This window comes from Eptesicus fuscus, chromosome 20 (genome assembly GCF_027574615.1).
Source record: "Eptesicus fuscus isolate TK198812 chromosome 20, DD_ASM_mEF_20220401, whole genome shotgun sequence".
Lineage (NCBI taxonomy): Eukaryota > Metazoa > Chordata > Mammalia > Chiroptera > Vespertilionidae > Eptesicus > Eptesicus fuscus.
Genome location: NC_072492.1, coordinates 40609505 through 40629670, shown reverse-complemented (window position 1 = coordinate 40629670; position 20166 = coordinate 40609505). Strand labels below are relative to the sequence as shown.

The following is a 20166-nucleotide window of genomic DNA, read 5'->3' as shown; positions in this document are numbered from 1 at the left end:
TTTCATCATTAGAGATGTGATATGTGAAGAAATAAGATATAAATAAAAGTTAAAAATGCAATCTAAACATGACATGGGGGAACAGAACAAATACGTTCAAAATTCTCGCCCACGGTTTTAGCTGGGCATTAGTAGAGCCAAACCAACTGGAATAGGGTGAATTTCAATACTCCTGGAGAATGAAATCGTCAGAGGTAGGATTTAAACCAGGAAAGAATGTTCCAGGATGCTGGCTTTTTGAAGGCACTCAGGAACAGTGAGAGCATCAGATAAGAGAGACGTGTATATTCATGTACCTGCCGTACGGAAAGAGAAATTCCAGAAATGCCGCGACAATACATGTATCGCCGAGTAATACACAGAGTAACAAGGTAGAAATCCACTTTGTAAGTAGTTCCTTATAAGAGTAGAGCGGCTACTTAGGGAATAAGAAAGAAAAGTTTGCTTTCTGAATAGGCAACTCTGCAAAGTAGTTTTGACTTAAATGAAGAATTTGACAAACGGTACATTATCTGGTTCTTTATTCAAATGTACTGAACCTCAAGCTTCAAAGTTGGGGCAACCAAGGAGTTTGATTTTCTTTTGAATCTTGCAAAACCTATCCTCTAAGACAAAAAGATCTCATCATAAAGTCTATAAAAAGTCTCGAGTGTATAAAAGTATAGAAGTAGGAAAGTGGAGATACTGATGGCGACTCTTATGGCTTCCGTAGAAAGTGTCGAGAGGATCTCTGGTTTGCTTGAACGAGGTAGTGTCCAGGGGTGGAAGGTCATCGGTACCTGTTATGAATGCTACCGTTGACAGAAGCAGGTTAGGTGGGTGCTGTTATTGCATAATAATGCCACTATCTCTAATGGCCAATGACCTCTCATTCCTGAAAAAAATGACCTTTTGGGAAATTTCTTATCTTGGTTTAGGCAAAGGAAAATGAAAACCCAATATTTACTTGCTCAATTTTACAGCCTAAAGAGTTCCAAGGGAGTTTATTTTTGTAATGGTACATAGCTGATAAAATTCTTCAATGTAACCTAACCCCTTTTTCATTAAATACTTCTCCCATACAGTCTAGAACAGCATTGAAATGTTCATCAGGTGGATCAACAATGTAATAAAAGCTGTCTCTTCTATACAGTAGCTCAAACAGAAAGGTTTCTCTAACTTTAGTTTTCTTTCTTTTTTCTTACAATAAAATCCCACCACCATCTGCGTTTCACTCACGGAAATCAGCAAGATGGGGTAACTGTATATACATCTGCAATGGATTTCTATTTCTGCTTGATCTCAAAATTTAAAACTTCCAGTGAAATAAAAGTTAAAACTAACCACATATACTCACTCAATGAACATAAAAACTGAAAAATGTTCAAGAAGTAGAACATTCCAAGTTCACAAGCGTCTCTTCAGAGTCTTTTGCCTCCAGTGAGTACACTAAGGACAATCAAATTATAAGGAATGTCTGACCACAATGAAGAGGTGGTTCCAACCACGTAGCTTGTACGAAGATGGTAATGGCCATGCTCAGTCATCAACAGAGAGCAGGTCATGGACGTGGTCGACTGGAAAAGCCTATGTAACCATCAAGTGTTATGTGGTGACCTCCCTGCTTGCTAAAAATCAAAATCAAATCACAAATACACGCGGAAAGGAAGCCACATACCTTTCAACTGTTCATCTTATATCCTCCATTCAAATTAAAAACTGTAACTTGGTATGAGCAGACCTGACTTAATACGAGAAAGCAGCCAGCAGCCTTTCCATGAGGCGAAGAAAGAGTTTATATTTGAACGATAAATCTATGAGAAAAGAATAGAAAACGGCAAAGAAAAAAAAAAAAGCAGTATCAACTTAAGAAAGTCCTTGGGACTTTTCCTCAAGGAAGTCTTGACCCTCGCTTGGTACAAGGCTTTAAAGACAATAGAATTAAGTACTGAAAAGCAGCCTCAATTTGGTATCTGGGTAATGCTGAGATGCGGCCGCTGTTACCTTTAAAAAACGGATTTAAGTACAGATAATGGCTGAGAACTCAAACTCCTCCACAGTCCTTTTTTCCATAAACAGAGAGCAGGTAGGAATAAGTTTTTTAAAAGCCTCGGGTGCTGTACTGCGTGTGGGAGGACACACCACGTACTGCGACTTTTATCTGTAAAGGACCCAATCCAGTGCCAGCCCTGAGTCCGAGTCTCAAGCGTGTTCAACCTGATGTGCATGTATGTTTAAGGCTTACTCCTGCAGTTCTCATGTTCAGAAGCATTCAAGTTGTGACTATTCTTAATGCGTTTCGTTACTCATGTAACATGCCCCTGATGAAGGGCCGTTGTATTTTGGGCTGTTTTCCTGAAGACCACAAATCCTGTCAGGAAAGGAATGCTTACACAGCGGGGGACATGGGAAGTGTTCAGATTGTTCCACAACACCTCTCACTCAGAACTGTGTCGCGTGACAGTGCTGACTTAAAAAATTTGCTTCTGTTAAGGGTGGTGGTGATTATTTGCTTACCACCGGCTTTCCTATGTAGCAGATACTTTCTTATGGCTATATTCACCCGAATAAAGAAATCCAAGACGACTACCTGAATTTTCCAGTGTATAAGTATAGTACACCTCATAGAACGGTTGCTTCAATGGTCTCAAGTATAGAATTCAGAGTTGCTGCCCTTTGCCATACGTTTATTTGGAACAAAATAAGGTTTAGCGGCACAGCCATGAACTAAGCTGCAGTTGACATCTTTAGTAGAGAGTGATTTGAGCAACACAGGCTTGGCCGTGAGAGAATGACGTCTACAGAAAGGTGCAGACCCAAAGCTTCCACAGAATTCCCCGGAGACTGTGGGAGTGACAGGAGGTGGCCACCGAAGATGTAACAGTCAAACAGGGAATTAACTGTCCTTTTCCGGTTGGGGACCTGGGTGTTCACAGAATGTATACAAATATTTAAAATAGCATTCTTTAGAAATTAGATCCAAAACCAGGAAGAAAAGTGTGTTTTGAGATACTTTTCTGCCTCGTTTCAAAATTTGTCTATGCTCATTATAGAAGACAAAGGCAACAGTCACAATGGGGGAAAAAATAGACACATGAAACCAAAGAGCGAATAGAGAATGCAATATTTTTAAAATAGGGACTTAACCTCCATGGAAAAAGTACAACTTTTCCCCCATCAGAGCTAATCAGCCAGAAAGGTGCTTGAAGTATGTCTGCTGGTTTACTATTAAAAATAAATAAAAGCCGGGGTTCTGACTCAGGCAATGATTTACCAGCCGGAGGAAAAGAAAAACGAAGGCATTTCAAAATGAACAGAATCAGGAGAGCTCCCTTCGGCAGCACCCGGACCGCAACTGGACCGGTCCCGAGAGGATTCGCTGCCTCTGCGCACGGACGACACGCAAACTCCTGAAGCGTTCTGGATGTTTTTAAACAAACAAACACATTTTTAAAAATCAAAAGAGGGAGAGAGAGAAAGTAAGGAGACCCAGCCTTGGAACTCTGTTCTCTGAGATGAAAAAGGACAGTTTCAGCTGTGTTCAATCCGGATAAACGTGATCCGTTAAGTGCACTGACAGTTAGCCCTTCGCTGCAGCCTGGCCTCCAGGAAGCTGCTGGTTGGTGTGCTCTTTCAAAGTTCTCCAAACTGAGAAAAGTCACCTGCCTCGGCCTCCGAGGCGCCGCCCTCGCATCACCCGCACGCGGCCGTCACAGGCCTGCGGAGCACCGGGCCGCGGGCAGTTCTCTCTCCCTCGCCGCAACTGGCCTGCGGGAACAGGCGCCGGCGGTGATCTGTGCCGTGACACGGAGACAGGGCGAACGCAAGCACTGTGTTCCCACCCACATTCCTCGGCCCCATGCCCCGCCATGCCTGTGATGTTGGGGTGCTGTCCTGTCTTCTCCCCACGACTCCAGAAAAATAAACGACCTCAAATGAGAAGTGTGGTACGAGCCTCACGCTGTCATCCCCGGAGGCTGAACAACAACGGTTCCAAGGGACGTGAGAACCAGGCGTGACTGGGGTGAGACCATCCCCACTACCTCCTCCTCGGTTTTCAGAACAGGCCACTGCCGGTGACTTCCCGGGAAAGGCCCCCGCTCTGCAAACCGACCATTAATGCACCAACGGAACCAAGGGAAGCGTGAGGACAGGAGCCCGAAGACACCGAGTGTGAAGCAGAGGCTAAAAACCACCCAGGACTGACCCCACGTTCTGAAAGCAAAGCCTCCTTTCTGCAGTGACGTGGTCTGGAGACCCTCTCAGACACATCTAGTCTCCGAAGCACCTTTGAGTTGTACGGATGTAAGAATAGTAACTTTGAAGTATAGAAGTTATATGCATCTTTAAGAATCACATTTTGATGATTATAAATTTTTTTTTCTATTTTACAACATAGGTCCAGCGACACTGAAAAAATTACACCGCTTATTGAAATACATTTCATTTTAGAAACCGACTACTAAAGAAGTCTATACAAAAACTCTAAAATAATTTCTGTAGTAAAATAAAGAGTGTTAGGAGAGCTACACAAAGAAGAGAATTTCCATCTTTCTCTATAATGCTTGATATACTGTGAAAACGTGGCTAGCTCACCTCTGCAGCCAGCACCAAAAGCTGAAAGAATTCATTACGATGCACAGTGATACAATTAATGCTCTGGATCGACCTCACAGTCTTCCCGATCAGTACACAGGAAACCAGGCCTGTCCCCTCTTTGAGGAGAAGTCCGGGATATAAAAGCAAGCATACCTCATCAGCTGATATGAAATTATAAAATTCCACAGTCTGAGTGTTTGAAATTTATAAAAGTCACCAGAAAATGCAAGCACGTTGGGCTTCAGTTTGGTGGTTCCCCTGGTTTGGATGACGGGTCCCTCCAGGACTCCCAGTGTCCGTGTTCGTCCCCTCGACGTGTGGATTCACCAGGACAGCGCCGAGCTCCTGGCGGGGGCTGCGGAACCGCTCCCCAGCTCCGTGCGGGCACGCGGCGTGGAGAACACCCTCGGGAGATGGACGTTAGTGATGCTGTGCCGAGCCGTTCTTCTCTGCCAGGTGCCGCAGAAAGCTGTCCTCGCCCTGGCCTCTGTGGTTTAAAGGCTCGCTCTTGAAGAGAGCTGGAGGTGGGGGGAGGTGAGGCACGGGAGGGATGGGAAGGTGGTGCGGGTGGTGCGGGTGGGGGTGGATGTGAAGGTGTGAGAACGGGTGGGGGATGGGCCGCGGGGGAAGAGTGTTGACCGGGCTCATGCTGATCGGCGGGGCTGGGGTGGTGGGTGTGTTCCCCGCGGAAGGAGCGGGGGCGGCGGGGGAAGTGGTCAGTGGGATCTGGACAGCAGGCGGCACGGTCACGGGGCTGGTCACCCGGAAGCACTTCTCCTTGTGGGCCTTGAGCATGTTGGAGAAGCGGAACCGCTGGCCACACACGTCGCACGGGTAGGGCTTCTCGCCGGTGTGAGTTCTGCGGTGCCTCTTCATGTTGGGGCGGCTGGTGAAGCTTTTGCCACAGATTTCACAGATAAAGGGTTTCTCTCCTGAGATTAAGAGACACAAGAAAATGATTAGCTACTCGGCGGTAATTATGTGCTCGTTATCCTCAGATTAAGAAAGGAGATCACCACTCCTCTCCCTGATGGCATATTATATTCTAATAGTGAAACCTGAGTCTCCAAAGTGGGGACTTATCAGTAAGAGCAGGTACGTAAAACGTCCATACAGCCTACAGCTGGGCTTGGCCTACAAATACGGCACCGACAGCAGCGATCGATCGCGTCCCACGGGGAGGACTGCTCACACAATGCCCTGGGCTCCAGGAACCAACACCAGACCAGTCTCTGCCTCTGATCCAGGCAAGCTGGTCTGTAGGCAGCATCTGGCATTCCAGCCACAGGTGAGACTTTGCGGAAAATGTCCCGTGGAGCGAGTCCTTGGTGGCCGCTCGTGCGTCACCCGCAGCCTTCCACGTGAATCTCACGCTGCGGTGTTTCTCCCCGGGAGCTACTGGCACTTCTGCGGACGGTCCTTCATCCGTGGGACTCCGGCACATCTGCAGGGCACACAGCATTCCTGGTGCCAGCCTGCTGAGTGCCCCCGAGATTTTATACTAAAACATGTCCCCACCGTTTCCGAATGCCCATGGGTCTGTGGAGAGGGGAGAGGGTGGATGTCTAGCTGAAAAGGAGTGAGTTTGGTAAAGCAAACCCAATCAAACTTTTAAGAGTACTGAGAGGGTCTTCTATTTAAAGCAGTCGGTGTCTTCCAGCTTTTATTTTATTTTATTTTATTTTTTATATTTTTTTAATATATTTTATTGATTTTTTACAGAGAGGAAGAGAGAGGGATAGAGAGTTAGAAACATCGATGAGAGAGAAACATCGATCAGCTGCCTCTTACACACCCCCTACTGGGGATGTGCCCGCAACCAAGGTACATGCCCTTGACCGGAATCGAACCTGGGACCCTTGAGTCCGCAGGCCGACGCTCTATCCACTGAGCCAAACCGGTTTCGGCTATCTTCCAGCTTTTAAAGGTCCAGAACCTTTCCTTAGGAGAAATACACACAAAACAAGTTTTGTACTATTTCAGGAGACCTCATGCCCCAAGTAAAGAACCCGTTTTCCTGAAGGAACCTGAAGTTAAAAGGCACTAACAGGTAATCCTTTTAAAAACAGAGTTATGAAAGCCTAATCACTCAGTATTATATATCTGTGTTTTTATTTAAAGTGAAATGTCCACTGGGCATGGAACTGGTGGTTTATGTTTTGAAATAAACAGACTCACAGGCGATCATCAACAAGAACTTGAGACTGAACTGTGCCCCCCCCGGAAAGCCGTACCAGTGTGTGTCTTCATGTGCTCGTCGAAGTACTGCTTCATGTTGAAGTCCTTGCCACACCACTGGCACATGAACTGCTTGTGGCCGATGTGGATGCTCATGTGGGAGCGCAGCTGGTACTTGTACTGGAACCTCTCGTCGCAGTTCTGCAAGGGACACGGAGACCTGGATGCCGAGCACAGCAGCTCTCCTCGCCTGAGCCCAGCCTAACGCGCCCAGAGGCTCACTGTTCCTCCTCAGCACAGAACCCGCTTTTGGCAACTAGTTGGCTCTGCTGTAATTCTGCAGCTGAGTTATTAATAAAAGGAAAATTTCTCATATAATGATTACTGATTTACTAAAAGAAAAATAACTCATGTGTCAGTCCAAAATTTAACAATGTGTTAAAAAAAAGACATTCCTCATCCTGGCTGGTGTGGTGAAGTGGTTAGAGCAGCCACCGTGCACCGAAGGGTCTTGTGTTTGATTCCGGTTGCAGGTTCGATCCTCAGCCTTGATTGGGGCGTGCATGGAGGCAACCAATCCATGCCTCTCTCTCTCTCACATTGATGTTTCTCTCTTTCTCTTGCTCCCCCTCTATCCCTCCCTTCTACTCTCTCTAAAAAGCAATGGAAAAAAGTATTCTGGATTAACAAAAACAAAAAAACACAAAAAAAGGACATTTCTCTACCTAGCAGCGAGATAACACGATGCTCAGAGCACATGTCTGGAGGCTCTGTGGCGTCGCAGCCCGATGCCCGCACTTCGGCACCCGCCTCTCGCTGCTGCACCACACTGCCGACAGCTACTCCCGCCCCTAGGCCTGCGCCTGGCGGTGGCACCCTCCTTACCTCACATCTGAAGGGCTTCTCTCCAGAATGCTGCAAGGAGTGCACCTTGAGTGACATACTGCGTTTGAACGATTTCCCACAGGTTTCACATGTAAAAGGCATGTCTTTCGTGTGCGCTGCAACACAGAATGCACTTACACTCAAAATACGTCCACCCAAAAGCTCAAATTGAAAAAGGTAGGTGTCCTACTGTAAGGCCATCACCCCATCTTAATTCCCCACACGCTAATATGTGGGGCTCTAATAGCAATGCCCTGAAGAGGCAATAAATAGCAACGCTGAAAAGAAACCTGGGTGTGGAAGGCTGGACCGTTCAATTTGGTGATGCTTACTGACGACATGTTGCATTTAGTTTCGACAAGTCAAAAGTGACTAAAGGAAGGCAGTGCCTCGGATCCTGCCCAATACAGAGCATAAAACACACCCAAGAACAAGGGAAAATTATAGGTGTGAGAGAAAAGCTGACAAAACTTACCGACCATGTGTTTCCTCACGTGAGCCATGGTATAGAATTTCTTCTCACAGATTTCACAGGAGAATTTCTTTTCTGCATATCCATGGACGATCTTGATATGTTCATGAAGGGACCAGAGTTTCTTGAATGATTTGTTACAGGAAACACACTGAGCAGGACAAACAGAAATAACCTTACTTATAGGGAGGGGCTTGCAGAAAGCCAGACCTGCCTGCTGGCAGATGACAGGGGGGTGCTGGTCCTGGCACAAGGCCAGAATCCAAACACACGCTGTTCTTCCATGCAGTCCAGGTCCAACACCAATGTCTGTGTGTTCTATTTTCCAAGCTGCATCTTTTAGAGACACTTTGGGAGTATGAAAACAATGGCAAAAAATAAGAAGAAATGGAAAGTTCCACTAATATCGAAGAATTGACTGCTTTTATCAAGTTTGTGTTGTACCTATAAAAAGAACCTTCAAGCTTCTAGAAAATATATGCATTACCCAAAGTGGCTGCCTCCTACACATGGGTCACTAATAGGTGTTTACCAGAAAATACAAACTAATTTAAAATTAATGTAAATAGAAGAAGAAAAATCAAAATACATGTTAATGGTTATAGACCTGCAGAAGTATAACAATGTTTTTGTACCTTAGAGAATGTATTTGAAACTTTCATTAACATAAATGACTGAGATTTTGTTATATTTTTCCAAATCTAATTTGCTCTATTAAACATGTCCCTCTGGCAGAATTAACATAAGCTCTAACCGGTTAGTCTCATTCTCCCTTTTCCCCTACAGCCCAGCTCCAGATGTCTCATACAAGCACCTATGCAGCGATTTTCAATGGGTGTGCCACAGCGTTTTTAAAGCTTCCGACACCAGACTATTTAGTTAGGGGCACTGGCCCCTTAGATCGTCAAATAAAAAATTACAACAGCCAACACAACAGCCATCTGGAGTGAATGAATAACAATTATGCCTATATTTTTGTTAGATTGGCAAAAAATGTATTTTTTGGTGTGCCGCAGAATTTTAGTAATTGGTTTATGTGTGCCATGAGATGAAAAAGGTTGAAAATCGCTGGCCTATAGGAAACATGCAACACTGCTTAGCTCCTTGTGTTATGAATCATTAATGGTAGACGATCAGGCATAAAGTGTATGAAAATAAAGTGCTTCTGGTTAAATCAAAACAATACTAGAAAGTTTAGGTAACAATCAGACTCTGAGATGCTTAAGGAAACAACATGGAATTTACTGAAAATAAAGATCTCTTAACATCACTGTCACTTCAGGAAACAAAGACCCTGAGAAGGGTTAAAAAGATAAGCCACTGCCCTAACCCGTTTGGCTCAGTGGACAGAGCGTCGGTCTGCGGAATGAAGGGTCCCAGGTTCGATTCCCGTCAAGGGCATGTACCTTGGTTGCAGGCACATCCCCAGGAAGGGGTGTGCAGGAGGCAGCTGATCGATGTTTCTCTCTCATCGATGTTTCAAACTCTCTATCCCTCTCCCTTCCTCTCTGTAAAAAAAAATCAATAAAACATATTTTTTAAAAAGATAAGCCACTGACGAATACGGCTTGAGGAAAGGACAACTCCTGTAAACCATTTTGTGGGACAGGTTTTAATTTTCACTTGTTACTAGGTCGTCATGGTTACTAGGATCCATACTTAAGAACAAAGCAGTGTTCCTGAGGAATGTAAAGCGTTCATTTAGCAGCACCCAAAAACCTACACACGTGCTTACACATATTATGGTGAGAAACAGTGAGGAAAGTCACAAAAAGGATTCATCAAATGTTTTCTTTTCTGTAACTTAATAAAGTAAATTTAAGTTAAAAAAACTGTATGGTCTTCAAGTTCAAGATACACCTTTTCAGCAACGAACCACACAGACCTAGTGAGACCCCTAGGGTGCAGCACCACTTCACTCCCTGTGGCCTGAACCGGGGCAGCAATTCATCCCCAAGCCATGGCTCAGTTTTCTTTTATTTACCCAGCATTTGGGAGATTAAATCACAACTGATGAATCAAAAAGCAGTTAAATTATATTTTAGTAAATATTATTTACATATATATGTATATATTTTTAATTTTTTAAAAAACTGATTTCAGCCGAAACCGGTTTGGCTCAGTGGATAGAGCGTCGGCCTGTGGACTGAAGGGTCCCAGGTTCGATTCCGGTCACGGGCATGTACCTTGGTTGCGGGCACATCCCCAGTAGGGGGGTGTGCAAGAGGCAGCTGATCGATGTTTCTCTCTCATCGATGTTTCTAACTCTCTATCCCTCTCTCTTCCTCTCTGTAAAAAATCAATAAAATAATTTTAATAAAAAAAAACAAACTGATTTCAGAGAGAGGAAGAGAGAGGGATAGAAACATCAATGATGAGAGAGAATCACTGATTGGCTGCCTCCTACATGCCCCTCACTGGGGATAATGCCAGCAACCCTGGCAAGTGCCCTGACCAGGAATCAAACCCTCACCTCCTGGTTCATGGGTCAACACTCAACCACTGAGCCACACTGGCCGAGCTACACTTTATATATTTAAAACTCTCTTTAAAGTAAAGCAATGATCTCAGTTGTTGATTAAAAGCAAGAGGAAATGTGAAAAATAAGGAGCACTCCAGGAAACAAACCAAAACAAAACAATTGCATCTTTTAAAAGAAATTTAGCTTAAATATGGTACAAAATAGGTCTATTTTACATATTTTATGTAGGCATTAATAGACTTACCTTCACAAGTATTCACTGATATACATTCGCATGAGTTAACCAATATAGCTCAGCACAGTAATATAATTCACTCGGCAAAACGTAATTAGCACACCTTTTACCCTCTCAAGGCACCAGCCTGTGTGAGTACCATGTTTTGTTACCTTAACCATACGGTACAGCAGCATTACACAGCCCTACTGCCAGGCGGGCAACATTTGCAACCCGCTCAGCCTCTGTTTAAAGTTTGCATATTCCCATGGGCTCAGCCTCTTGACAAATTTAGTGATGTCATCTCTCCACTGGTGAAAGCAAACTCACTCCCGGAGATCTTCCATTTCCACGGGTCTGAGTCAGTATGGTTTTTGTCCCCATCGGCTGCACTAGAATCTGGCATCCTTTCAAGCCTAGAAAGGGACCGCTCTCTATTCCCGCACTTTGCCCAGTATTTCCCACCTCGACAGAGAAGATGCCAGAATGAATTAGAACACATGTCCCACAGCTCTGAATCTCAGTGCAAAGTCGGCGTTGACCTTACCTACGGGGCAATCACCTGCAACAGATCCCCCTTCCAATGTACCTGGGTTCCCACTAGTGCAGCGCCAGTTACATTTAACGCTTTTGAAATAAAATGTTAAGCCTGGGTTTGGAAAAGACCAGAGCAGGAGCGTTTAAAGAGCTAACTGGTGAAATCTGTCCCTTCGGCCTCTACTGTACTTATTCTCTTGGGCAGATACCAGGCGAGTCTGAACAGCCAGGTTCTATGCTGCTAAGTGCCCTCTCGGTGATGAGACCTACCTGGATGTTTTTCTCACAGTCTGTTTGCTGGTGAAGGGACAGCTCACTTTCCAGGACAAACTTCTTGCCACACTTATCACAAATCTGCATGCGCCTGTGAGTAACGTTCATGTGCTTCTCCAGGTACCAGCGCGTGTTAAACACCCTGGGGCACTTCTCACAGGTCAGAGTCTCTTTCTCTTCACACTTAGCTTTCTGGGCTGATGCTCTGGGCTCCTTTGCGGCCCGCTTCTTACGCTTAGGTGGCTCTACGCTCTTCCTACGACCTCGCGTGGTTCTGGGAGTAGGGGAAGCGGTAGCTGCGGCCACGGAGGCAGCTCTCCTCGTTCTCCTTTGTGCAACGCCGACTTCCTCCGCCATCTTCTCCTTTTTCTTCTGCCTCGTGTTCTCTCCATAGTCACTGCTGTTATCGGTGGCCTCTTCCTCACTCGCGTCGTCCTCCTCGCTGCTTGTCTTAAGAACAGGAGTCTCTTTGGACTGAGAAGAGACACCCTTTTCCCCTTTAGACACATTTAATGTTTGGTTATTAAGGTTTACCTCCACTATGATCTGCTCCCTTTTGTAAGAGACCTCCTCCTCCTCCTCCATGTCATCAGAATTCTCCCGGTCTTCTTTAACAGCATGCACGTCAGACCCGGCTCTTGTCTCCCTGAAATATGGCTGTTCCTCCGTTTCATGGAGATGCGGCTTGCTCAGCTTGGTGTCCACTAACACGGAGTAAGGACTTCCTGACTCCCTTTTGTACACTTTGGTGGACAGGTCAAGTTCTTGGTTGGCACCATGATAAAAGGTAGATGGCACTTGAGCACGCCGGCCGTCTTCTTGTGCCATCCCTGCTACATGCGCAGCACAGCTTTCAACCAGCTCCGGACAGGAGCCGGCTGTGTGGCTCATTGGTAAGTGGCCCAATTTATGAAGCAGTTCAGACTATAAAGAAATAGCTTTAAAACAGCGTAATTATCAAGACTCAAATCTTTTTCCATCCACAGAGAAGCATTCAAATGAAAAAAAAAAAAAAAAGAAAGAAAGAAAAGAAAAGAAAAAAAGGTATTCCTGGAACCTGTGAGCAATTCTTCCAGTGATGCAGCACCAAAGCACAAGTCAGAGGTTTGGTATTATGGCAAGAGCAGGGCTAGTGATTTTTCTTTTGAAGATCAGCTGCAAGTGACTTGGAGCATCTTATCTACAAAGAAAAGCAAGAAGAAAAAAGTCAGATACCACCATTTCCTTCACATAACATGCACTGACTGGTACACCACAGCAAACACAGCCTAAAATGATCTCTCTCTCTATACAATTCTTTCTTCTGCTTTTAAATGGTTCAGTGCGGGCCATTATTTTACTGGGTTACATGAATTCAACAAACATTTTGTTAGAAGTAGATTCTAAATAAACTCTAAGGTAGGAGGAGTCACTGTCCCTTCACTGGGATATCTTTAGAGCTTAGCACAATGCCTAGCACTCAGTAGGTGTTCAGTATACATTTGATGACTAAATGAATAGCTACTACTGCATAGCACTCATTATCCTAGATGCTATGAGGCATACTGATACGGCAAAATACATCTGTGTACAGTGTAGCCTGGCTATATAACTGTGTCGTACGTGGAACACACAAGGGCGCCCCGCTGCTGGCTTGCTTTTCAATACCAGACACCGCTGACCACCACCACGAGGGCTCACGGACAAAGCGCGTAGTGGGCTAGGCACTGCGGACCAGGAAATAAACCCGCTACTTGACATAACTCCTGAAAAGAGAGAAAGTGTCCCTGGCTTTAAACAATGAAAATCTAGATATAGACTATTACTATAGGTACTACTGTTTTCAGGTTTAACAGAATAATTTCAGTGACCAAGTATTTTTAAATTTGTTCTACACATAGCTCACTACATCCACTCAGCAACTGGGTGATTCTTCACGTGTCAGTTGCAGAAATCTAAATTCTAAGAAACAGTAACCATCAAGTTGATACGGTTCCAAGAAAAATAAAACCATCACTTAAAAAAAAAAAAAGATCAGAGAGGCACGTAATTTGCTTTGTGACATACCTCACATTGCTGTTTAGCCACCCACCTACCCTCTGAGTCATATGGAATTACTGCCAACACATACCCTGTCTGGTTGAAAAAAGAAGAAAACGAGTCTTTACTGAATGCCTGCTGCGTGCACAGGAACAGTGAAGGTTATATATTACATTATATATTACTTCTATTTAATAACCACTGCAAAACTTCGGGGTTGGTTTTTACATTGTTCTTCTCTTCTATTTTCTTTCTCTGTATGGATTTGTTCTTTAAAAATTATTTTACTTTCATTTTAGTGGAATTTCAGAAAGGAGTGGTGATAAATGCTACTATATTTTAGTTGACATCTGCATAGATATACTTACTTTTTTTGTATTTATTGAGAAAATTATGCCTTTGAGAGGCTAACTAATTTGTCTAAGATCACATATCTATTCAATGATAAAAGCAGTGTTTGATCCTAGGCCTGCCTGACTCCAAAGTTCATGGTCTATCTCTACTATGACAAGTGACACTCCAAAAATAACTTTAAATTATTCCTGTAATTACATATCTTTTTGCAACAAACAGTTTCACACTTCATATTTTAAGTAGGAAAATCCCAGTAGCTTTATTTTACATGTACCAAAACTTCTGACCCATAGAAATAATGTAAATTACTACAAGTACTGTTATATAAACTTACATTAATGATCTAAAATTAAACAAGGGAGGATAAACAATAAAATTCATCTAACCAGCAAAAGCTAAGAGTTAAATAAAAGTCAGGAAGACAAAAAAATACAGGAAGGAAGGAAGGAAGGAAGGAAGGAAGGAAGGAAGGAAGGAAGGAAGGAAGGAAGAAGGGAGGGAGGAAGGGAGGGCGGGAGGAAAAGCCTCTGTGGTAGGCCATTAATACTTTCTTCCCAAACAAGAAATCAAATACTAAGGAAGCTACACGTCAGGACCTGATGATCTCAATGTGTTTTTAAAACATCTTCCATTATTCAATTCCATTCACAAACACTATCGACAGGAGAATATAATTTCACCAAAGGGGTTTTTTATTTTTACTTTTTAAAAATATGTTTTTATTGATTTGAGAGAGAGAGGAAGGCAGAGGGAGAAACATCAGTTGTCTGCCTCCTGCACTCCCCTTACTGGGGATTGAACCCACAACCAGGGCATGGGCCCTGACAGGAATCAAACCACAGACCTCTGGTGCATGCGCTCAACCAACTAAGCCACACAGGCCAAGGCAACAAAGGAATTATTTTTAAAAGAAGGGTAAGAGTTTTATATTACTGTTAGCTTTTCCATTAAAATCTGACCAAGTCCTGGCTACATGAATGCGCAAATAAAATCCAGTGCCCTAAAAACAACCAGGAGAACATATCCACAATATACATCATCTTGGAAGGTCTCAGTTTAGCCTGACCAAATGTTGTTTTATGGAACGCAATTATTTTAATGCACTAGTCCATTTTCAAAATGATATCAAGGTGAGTATCTTGATAATTATTAATTGAAATCCTGCCTCTTAGCTTTATTAAGAAAGATAAGAGACTTAAAAGGCCTTGTGAATCTTCCTTTTCTTAAAGCCCTACAAGTAACACCTTAGGACAGAAGGGAGATATATTTAGCAGGATGTTCACACTATGGCTACCTATAATGTAAGCCATTATGAGAGGCCTATGTACGTGTCAATTTGACTAGATCGTTGTGAACTTGAATTAAAAACTCATCAAGAAAAAGAAAATAAATGAAATGCCCTTATTACATTCTTATATTTTACAAAAATTAAAATCACAAATATTTTAGATGCATGAACATCATCAGAACATTTTGGAATTTAATGTATATACTTGACCTACCAAAAGGAATGTTATTGTTTTTTCATTAACAAAAATTTTTTGACACTTCCAAAATTAACACTTGGAAAAGAAGTTTAAATGAACTAATCTTAAACCAAGGGGTATATACAAATAGTCTAAGACAAAAATATGTGAAACCAGATGGGAAGGTTTAACCCAAACCATGACATACCCAAAACATGGCCAATGGAAAAAGACAAATTGCTAATGTATCACCTGCTTTTTCCTTCCCATAGTCTGTATGTTCCTCTCCTTAGCAGCACTCTTAAACTTTGGAGAATCTTTAGAAAAATACAAATCTTCTCTTCCATAAAAATGAACATACAAAATTTTGCATGCAATATCAAGGAGTTTGCCCATTTCTAGATCCATTTCATGGATCTCCTAGAGGTCCAAAACCCCCAATCTAAGAACTCCTGTTAAAGAGCAGATTTAACTTTTTCATATTTGAAATGTACATTTAGATTATGTTTGTAAATTAAATTCTTCTTTCCCTCCTTTGCTCTTCTCCCTACCCCTTTTTCTTCTAATCTCTCCAGCATAACTATAGTCATTAATGAATTAAATGAAAAAAATCTTTAAATGTAGAAATAAGAGATCTTAGTATGAACCCCAATATGCCACTTCACTAGATATATCACCTTGGACAAGCCAATTAATCTTACTCAATCTCAATGTGTTCCTTGTAAAGCTAGAATAACAATACCCACACCTATTTAATCTGATGACACAGGCAAAGTTCCCAGTACCCGTGGATTTCAGTACTGGCTCCTTTCTCATTTCTATTTGAAAAGATCTTTCTTTCTTTTTTAAAATATATTTTTGTTGATTTCAGAGAGAGGAAGGGGGAAAGAGAAACATCAATGATGAGAATCATTGATCAGCTGCCTCCTGCACACCCCCTCCTGGAGATCGAGCCCACAACCTGGGCATGTAGCCTCCTCTTGGTTCATGGGTTGATGCTCAACCTCTGAGCTACACGGGTTGGGAGAGAAGGTCTTTCTTAAAGAAGTTGTAGATTATAGATGGCAGAGCAGAGATTTATGTAATTTTAGAATTGGGTACATGCATTTTTCCACAGTGAACATGAGGTAGTGAAGATGAGAGAAAGGAAAAGATTGTGAAGAGAAATTAAGTTTAAAAAATGAAACAGACTACAAGCAAAGAAAGAATAAAACTGAAGTTTATAAAATTAAAAACTTTTGTGCATCGAAGGACACTATCAAGGAAGTAGAGAGATGCCCCGGCCGGTGAGTTCAGTGATGAGAGCACCGGTCTGCACGCTGAAGGGTCCTGGTTCAGTTCCTGGTCAAGGGCACATACCTGGGCTGGGGTTTGCTTGTGGGAGGCAATCTATTGATGTGTCTCTCTCACATCAATGTTCCTCTCCCTCTCCCCTCCCCCTCCTTCTCCTTCTGAAAAGCAATGGAAAAAATATCCTCATGTGAGGATTAATAACAACAACAACAAAATAGTAACGAGACAACCCAGAGAATGGGAAAAAATATTTGTAAAACTAGATCTGATAAGGGTCTAGCATCCAGAATATAGGAAAAAAACTCCTACAATTCAACAATAAGAATACAAAAGCCCAGTTTAAAAATGGGCAAAGCATTTGAATATTGGCCATACAAATGGCCAATATGTACAGGAAAATAATGCTCATAATCGTTTGCCATTAGAAAAATGCAAATCAAAACCACAGTAAGAGACTACTTTATACCTCGTAGGACGGTTATAAGAACAAACTGGGAGAGAGCAGTGCTGGCGGGGATGTGGGGAACTGGGAGCCTCACACATTGCTGATGGAACATAAACAGGTACAGCCGCTTTTGAAAACAGGTTGGCAGTTCCTCAAAATGTTTAACACAGAGTTACCATATGACCCAGCAATTCCACTCCTAGGTATACTCAAGAGAACTGAAAATATACATTCAAACAAACACTTGTGTATAAATGTTCACGGCAGCATTATTCATAACAAACAAAAAGTGGAAACAATCCAAATATACACCAAATGATGAACCCATAAATAAAATATATATCCACACAGTGGAATACTACTAGTCATAAAAGGAATGAAGCACTGATAGATGAATCCTGAAAACGTTGTGCTAAGTGAAAGAAGCCACGCACAAAAGGCTGTACATTGTATGATTCCATTTGTATGAAACTGGTGTGCCAGCAGGTCGCTGCTGCCCTCCTGTAGCTCCCCGCCTCCCCTGCCCTCCTGTAGCTCCCCGCCTCCCCTGCCCTCCTGTAGCTCCCGCCTCCCCTGCCCTCCTGTAGCTCCCCGCCTCCCCTCATAGCTTGCTGCCCTGCCCGGTCCTGTAGCTCTCCGCTGCCCGCTTGTAGTTCGCTGCCCCACCCTCCTGCAGATCTGTGATCCAGTCATTACGTGGTCGGTCGTTACACCTCAGGGTGTAATGGATAATTAGCATAGTCTTCTCTTATTATATAGGATAATCAGAATAGCAAATCTATGGACACAGAAAGTAAATTAGTGGTTGATAAGAGTTAGGGTAGGAAGGTTCCAGGTTTCTTCTTGGGATGATGAAAATATTTTGGAAATAGATATTGGTAATGGTTGCATAGCCTTCTGAAAATACTAAAAACCACTGGATTGAACACTTTAAAATGGTAAATTATATGGTAAATGAATTATACCTCAATTAAAAATAATAAATAAATAAAATGAAAGAGGCTAGCTGGATGCTAACAGCCCAAAGACAATAAGATTATCTGCAAATAATGATATGTTATCTAAAACGCCGTTACTGACTTACTGGATAGGCCATAAACTATGGGCTCTCACAGCCGTGATGCAGGGAGCCTGGGTGGGAAATCGGAACCTCCGCGGTGCTGATCAGAGGGGCTGGACGGTGCTGAGTCAGAGGGCTGGACGGTGCTGAGTCAGAGGGGCTGGACGGTGCTGAGTCAGAGGGGCTGGACGGCTCCAGTGGGCCCGTCCACGCCCCCGGGCAGGTGACTTCACCTTTGGGGCCGTTTTCTCCGCTGTCCACTGAAGGGATTCCCTCCCACCGCTGACGTTTGCTGTGTGTGCTGATGATTTGTTGCCATTTTCCTGCCTAATTCACCTCGTTGCCTACAGCCACACAGTGCTTCCCACCCTTTTCAACATTGAGGGCTACCGTGTACTCCCTTATCCACCCTCCCACCCCACTGCCATGTTCCCAGGGGACATTGTTTTAAAAAATGGTAAGACTGCATTCAGGTCACACTTCTTTATTTTTTACTAACCAAATACAAAAATCGCCTATCATAACTTTTGGCCACACTATCTAGTTTTGCCGTAGTTTCCATTTGACTTTCAAACATAAAAATGAGCTTATGAATCTCAGGTTGGGGATGCCTGGGTTAAGGGGCTATATTATCTACGGTCTTGAAATAGGTCTGACACTAACTGGGATTGAACCACAACCTAAACATGGTATAAGTAAGTTTTCCCAAAGACAACACTGGCCTGCCACACTTTTCAGGGTGGAAAGAGACAATTATAACAGTGTTATCACCACATTTAACACTGTCCTTGGGTGATTCTATTCAATCCCATGCCTTCATCAGAAAGCATTTAAGGCCCTGGCCAGTGTGACTCAGTTGGCTGGGTGTCATCCCATGCACAGAAAGGTTGCCGGTTTGATTCCCGGTCAGGGTACATGTGTGGGTTGCAGGCTTGATCCCCAGTAGGGGGCGTGATTGATGTTTCTTGAGAGAGAGAGAGAGAGAGAGAGAGAGAGAAACATCGATGTGAGAGAGACATCAACTGGTTGCCTCCTGCACTCATCCGGACCAGGGCTGGGGATCGAACCTGCAACCCTTCAGTATGCAGGCCGACACTCTAACCACTGAGCAATACTGGCCCAGGCAAGAAATAGTATTTTTTTTAAAGGTGCCATATAATTATTTAAAAGGACAAGGAAGAGGTATAATGGATAGGCTGTGGAAGGTCCTGTGCAGAGAATGAGATCTGACCTAGGTGCTGAGGGATGGGAAGGGTCTGAAAAGGCAGAGAGGAAATGAAAAGACAGGCTGAGGAGAAGGCTACGTGAGTACAGCTGTCCCCATGAGTAAGTACAATATATTCAGGGGTGATGACGAGACAGCCTAGCCCAAGGCATCTTACAGGGGATTAAGTTAAACTGTACAGAGCAGGGACAGAAAACAGAGGGCCGGGGAACACAGGCATTACCGAAGGTGGCAGAGAGCCAGAGAAGGGGGGAGGGCAACAACATTTGCTCATTGGCTGTACAGGATAAAGAGAGAAAACGATCAAAGATGATTTAGACAATTTAAATTCCCATTCCTGTTTGATAAAGCCACAAGCTTAAGCTCCACATTTCAGAACATATCAACCACAAGAAAAAAGATACATAACGAAAGATAGCAACAGTAAGTGAAAAATGCCTAATTTTCTCTTCGTTATACTGTAATGGTGATTCTAATATAAAAACACAAACTCAAAGTACTAAACCACAAAAGCCCAGATACTTCAAAAGACAAGGAAATCTATAATATAGCTACCTAGAACCATTTGGAATGCCTTCCTAAAACACTTTCCGTCACCCACACGTTCTCAAACCTGAAGTATTGTTTCCTTGGTCTTACTGAAGAAATAGGTTTTGTCTGGGAGATAAAGCTTTCTATAAACTTG

General features: G+C 43.3%; 1 protein-coding gene across 1 annotated transcript; it reads right to left on the bottom strand.

Annotated features, from left to right (window-relative positions):
- Nucleotides 1-504: 504 nt before the first annotated feature.
- On the bottom strand, nucleotides 505-12666 carry ZNF652 (zinc finger protein 652). The gene is made up of 5 exons (XM_008153734.3): nucleotides 11617-12666; nucleotides 8117-8264; nucleotides 7642-7757; nucleotides 6813-6957; nucleotides 505-5510 (listed from the first exon to the last, which is right to left on the bottom strand). The coding sequence occupies exons 1-5, from the start codon at nucleotides 12508-12510 to the stop codon at nucleotides 4999-5001; spliced, it is 1815 nt and encodes a 604-aa protein (XP_008151956.2). The 5' UTR covers nucleotides 12511-12666; the 3' UTR covers nucleotides 505-4998.
- Between the last annotated feature and the right edge of the window lie 7500 nt (nucleotides 12667-20166).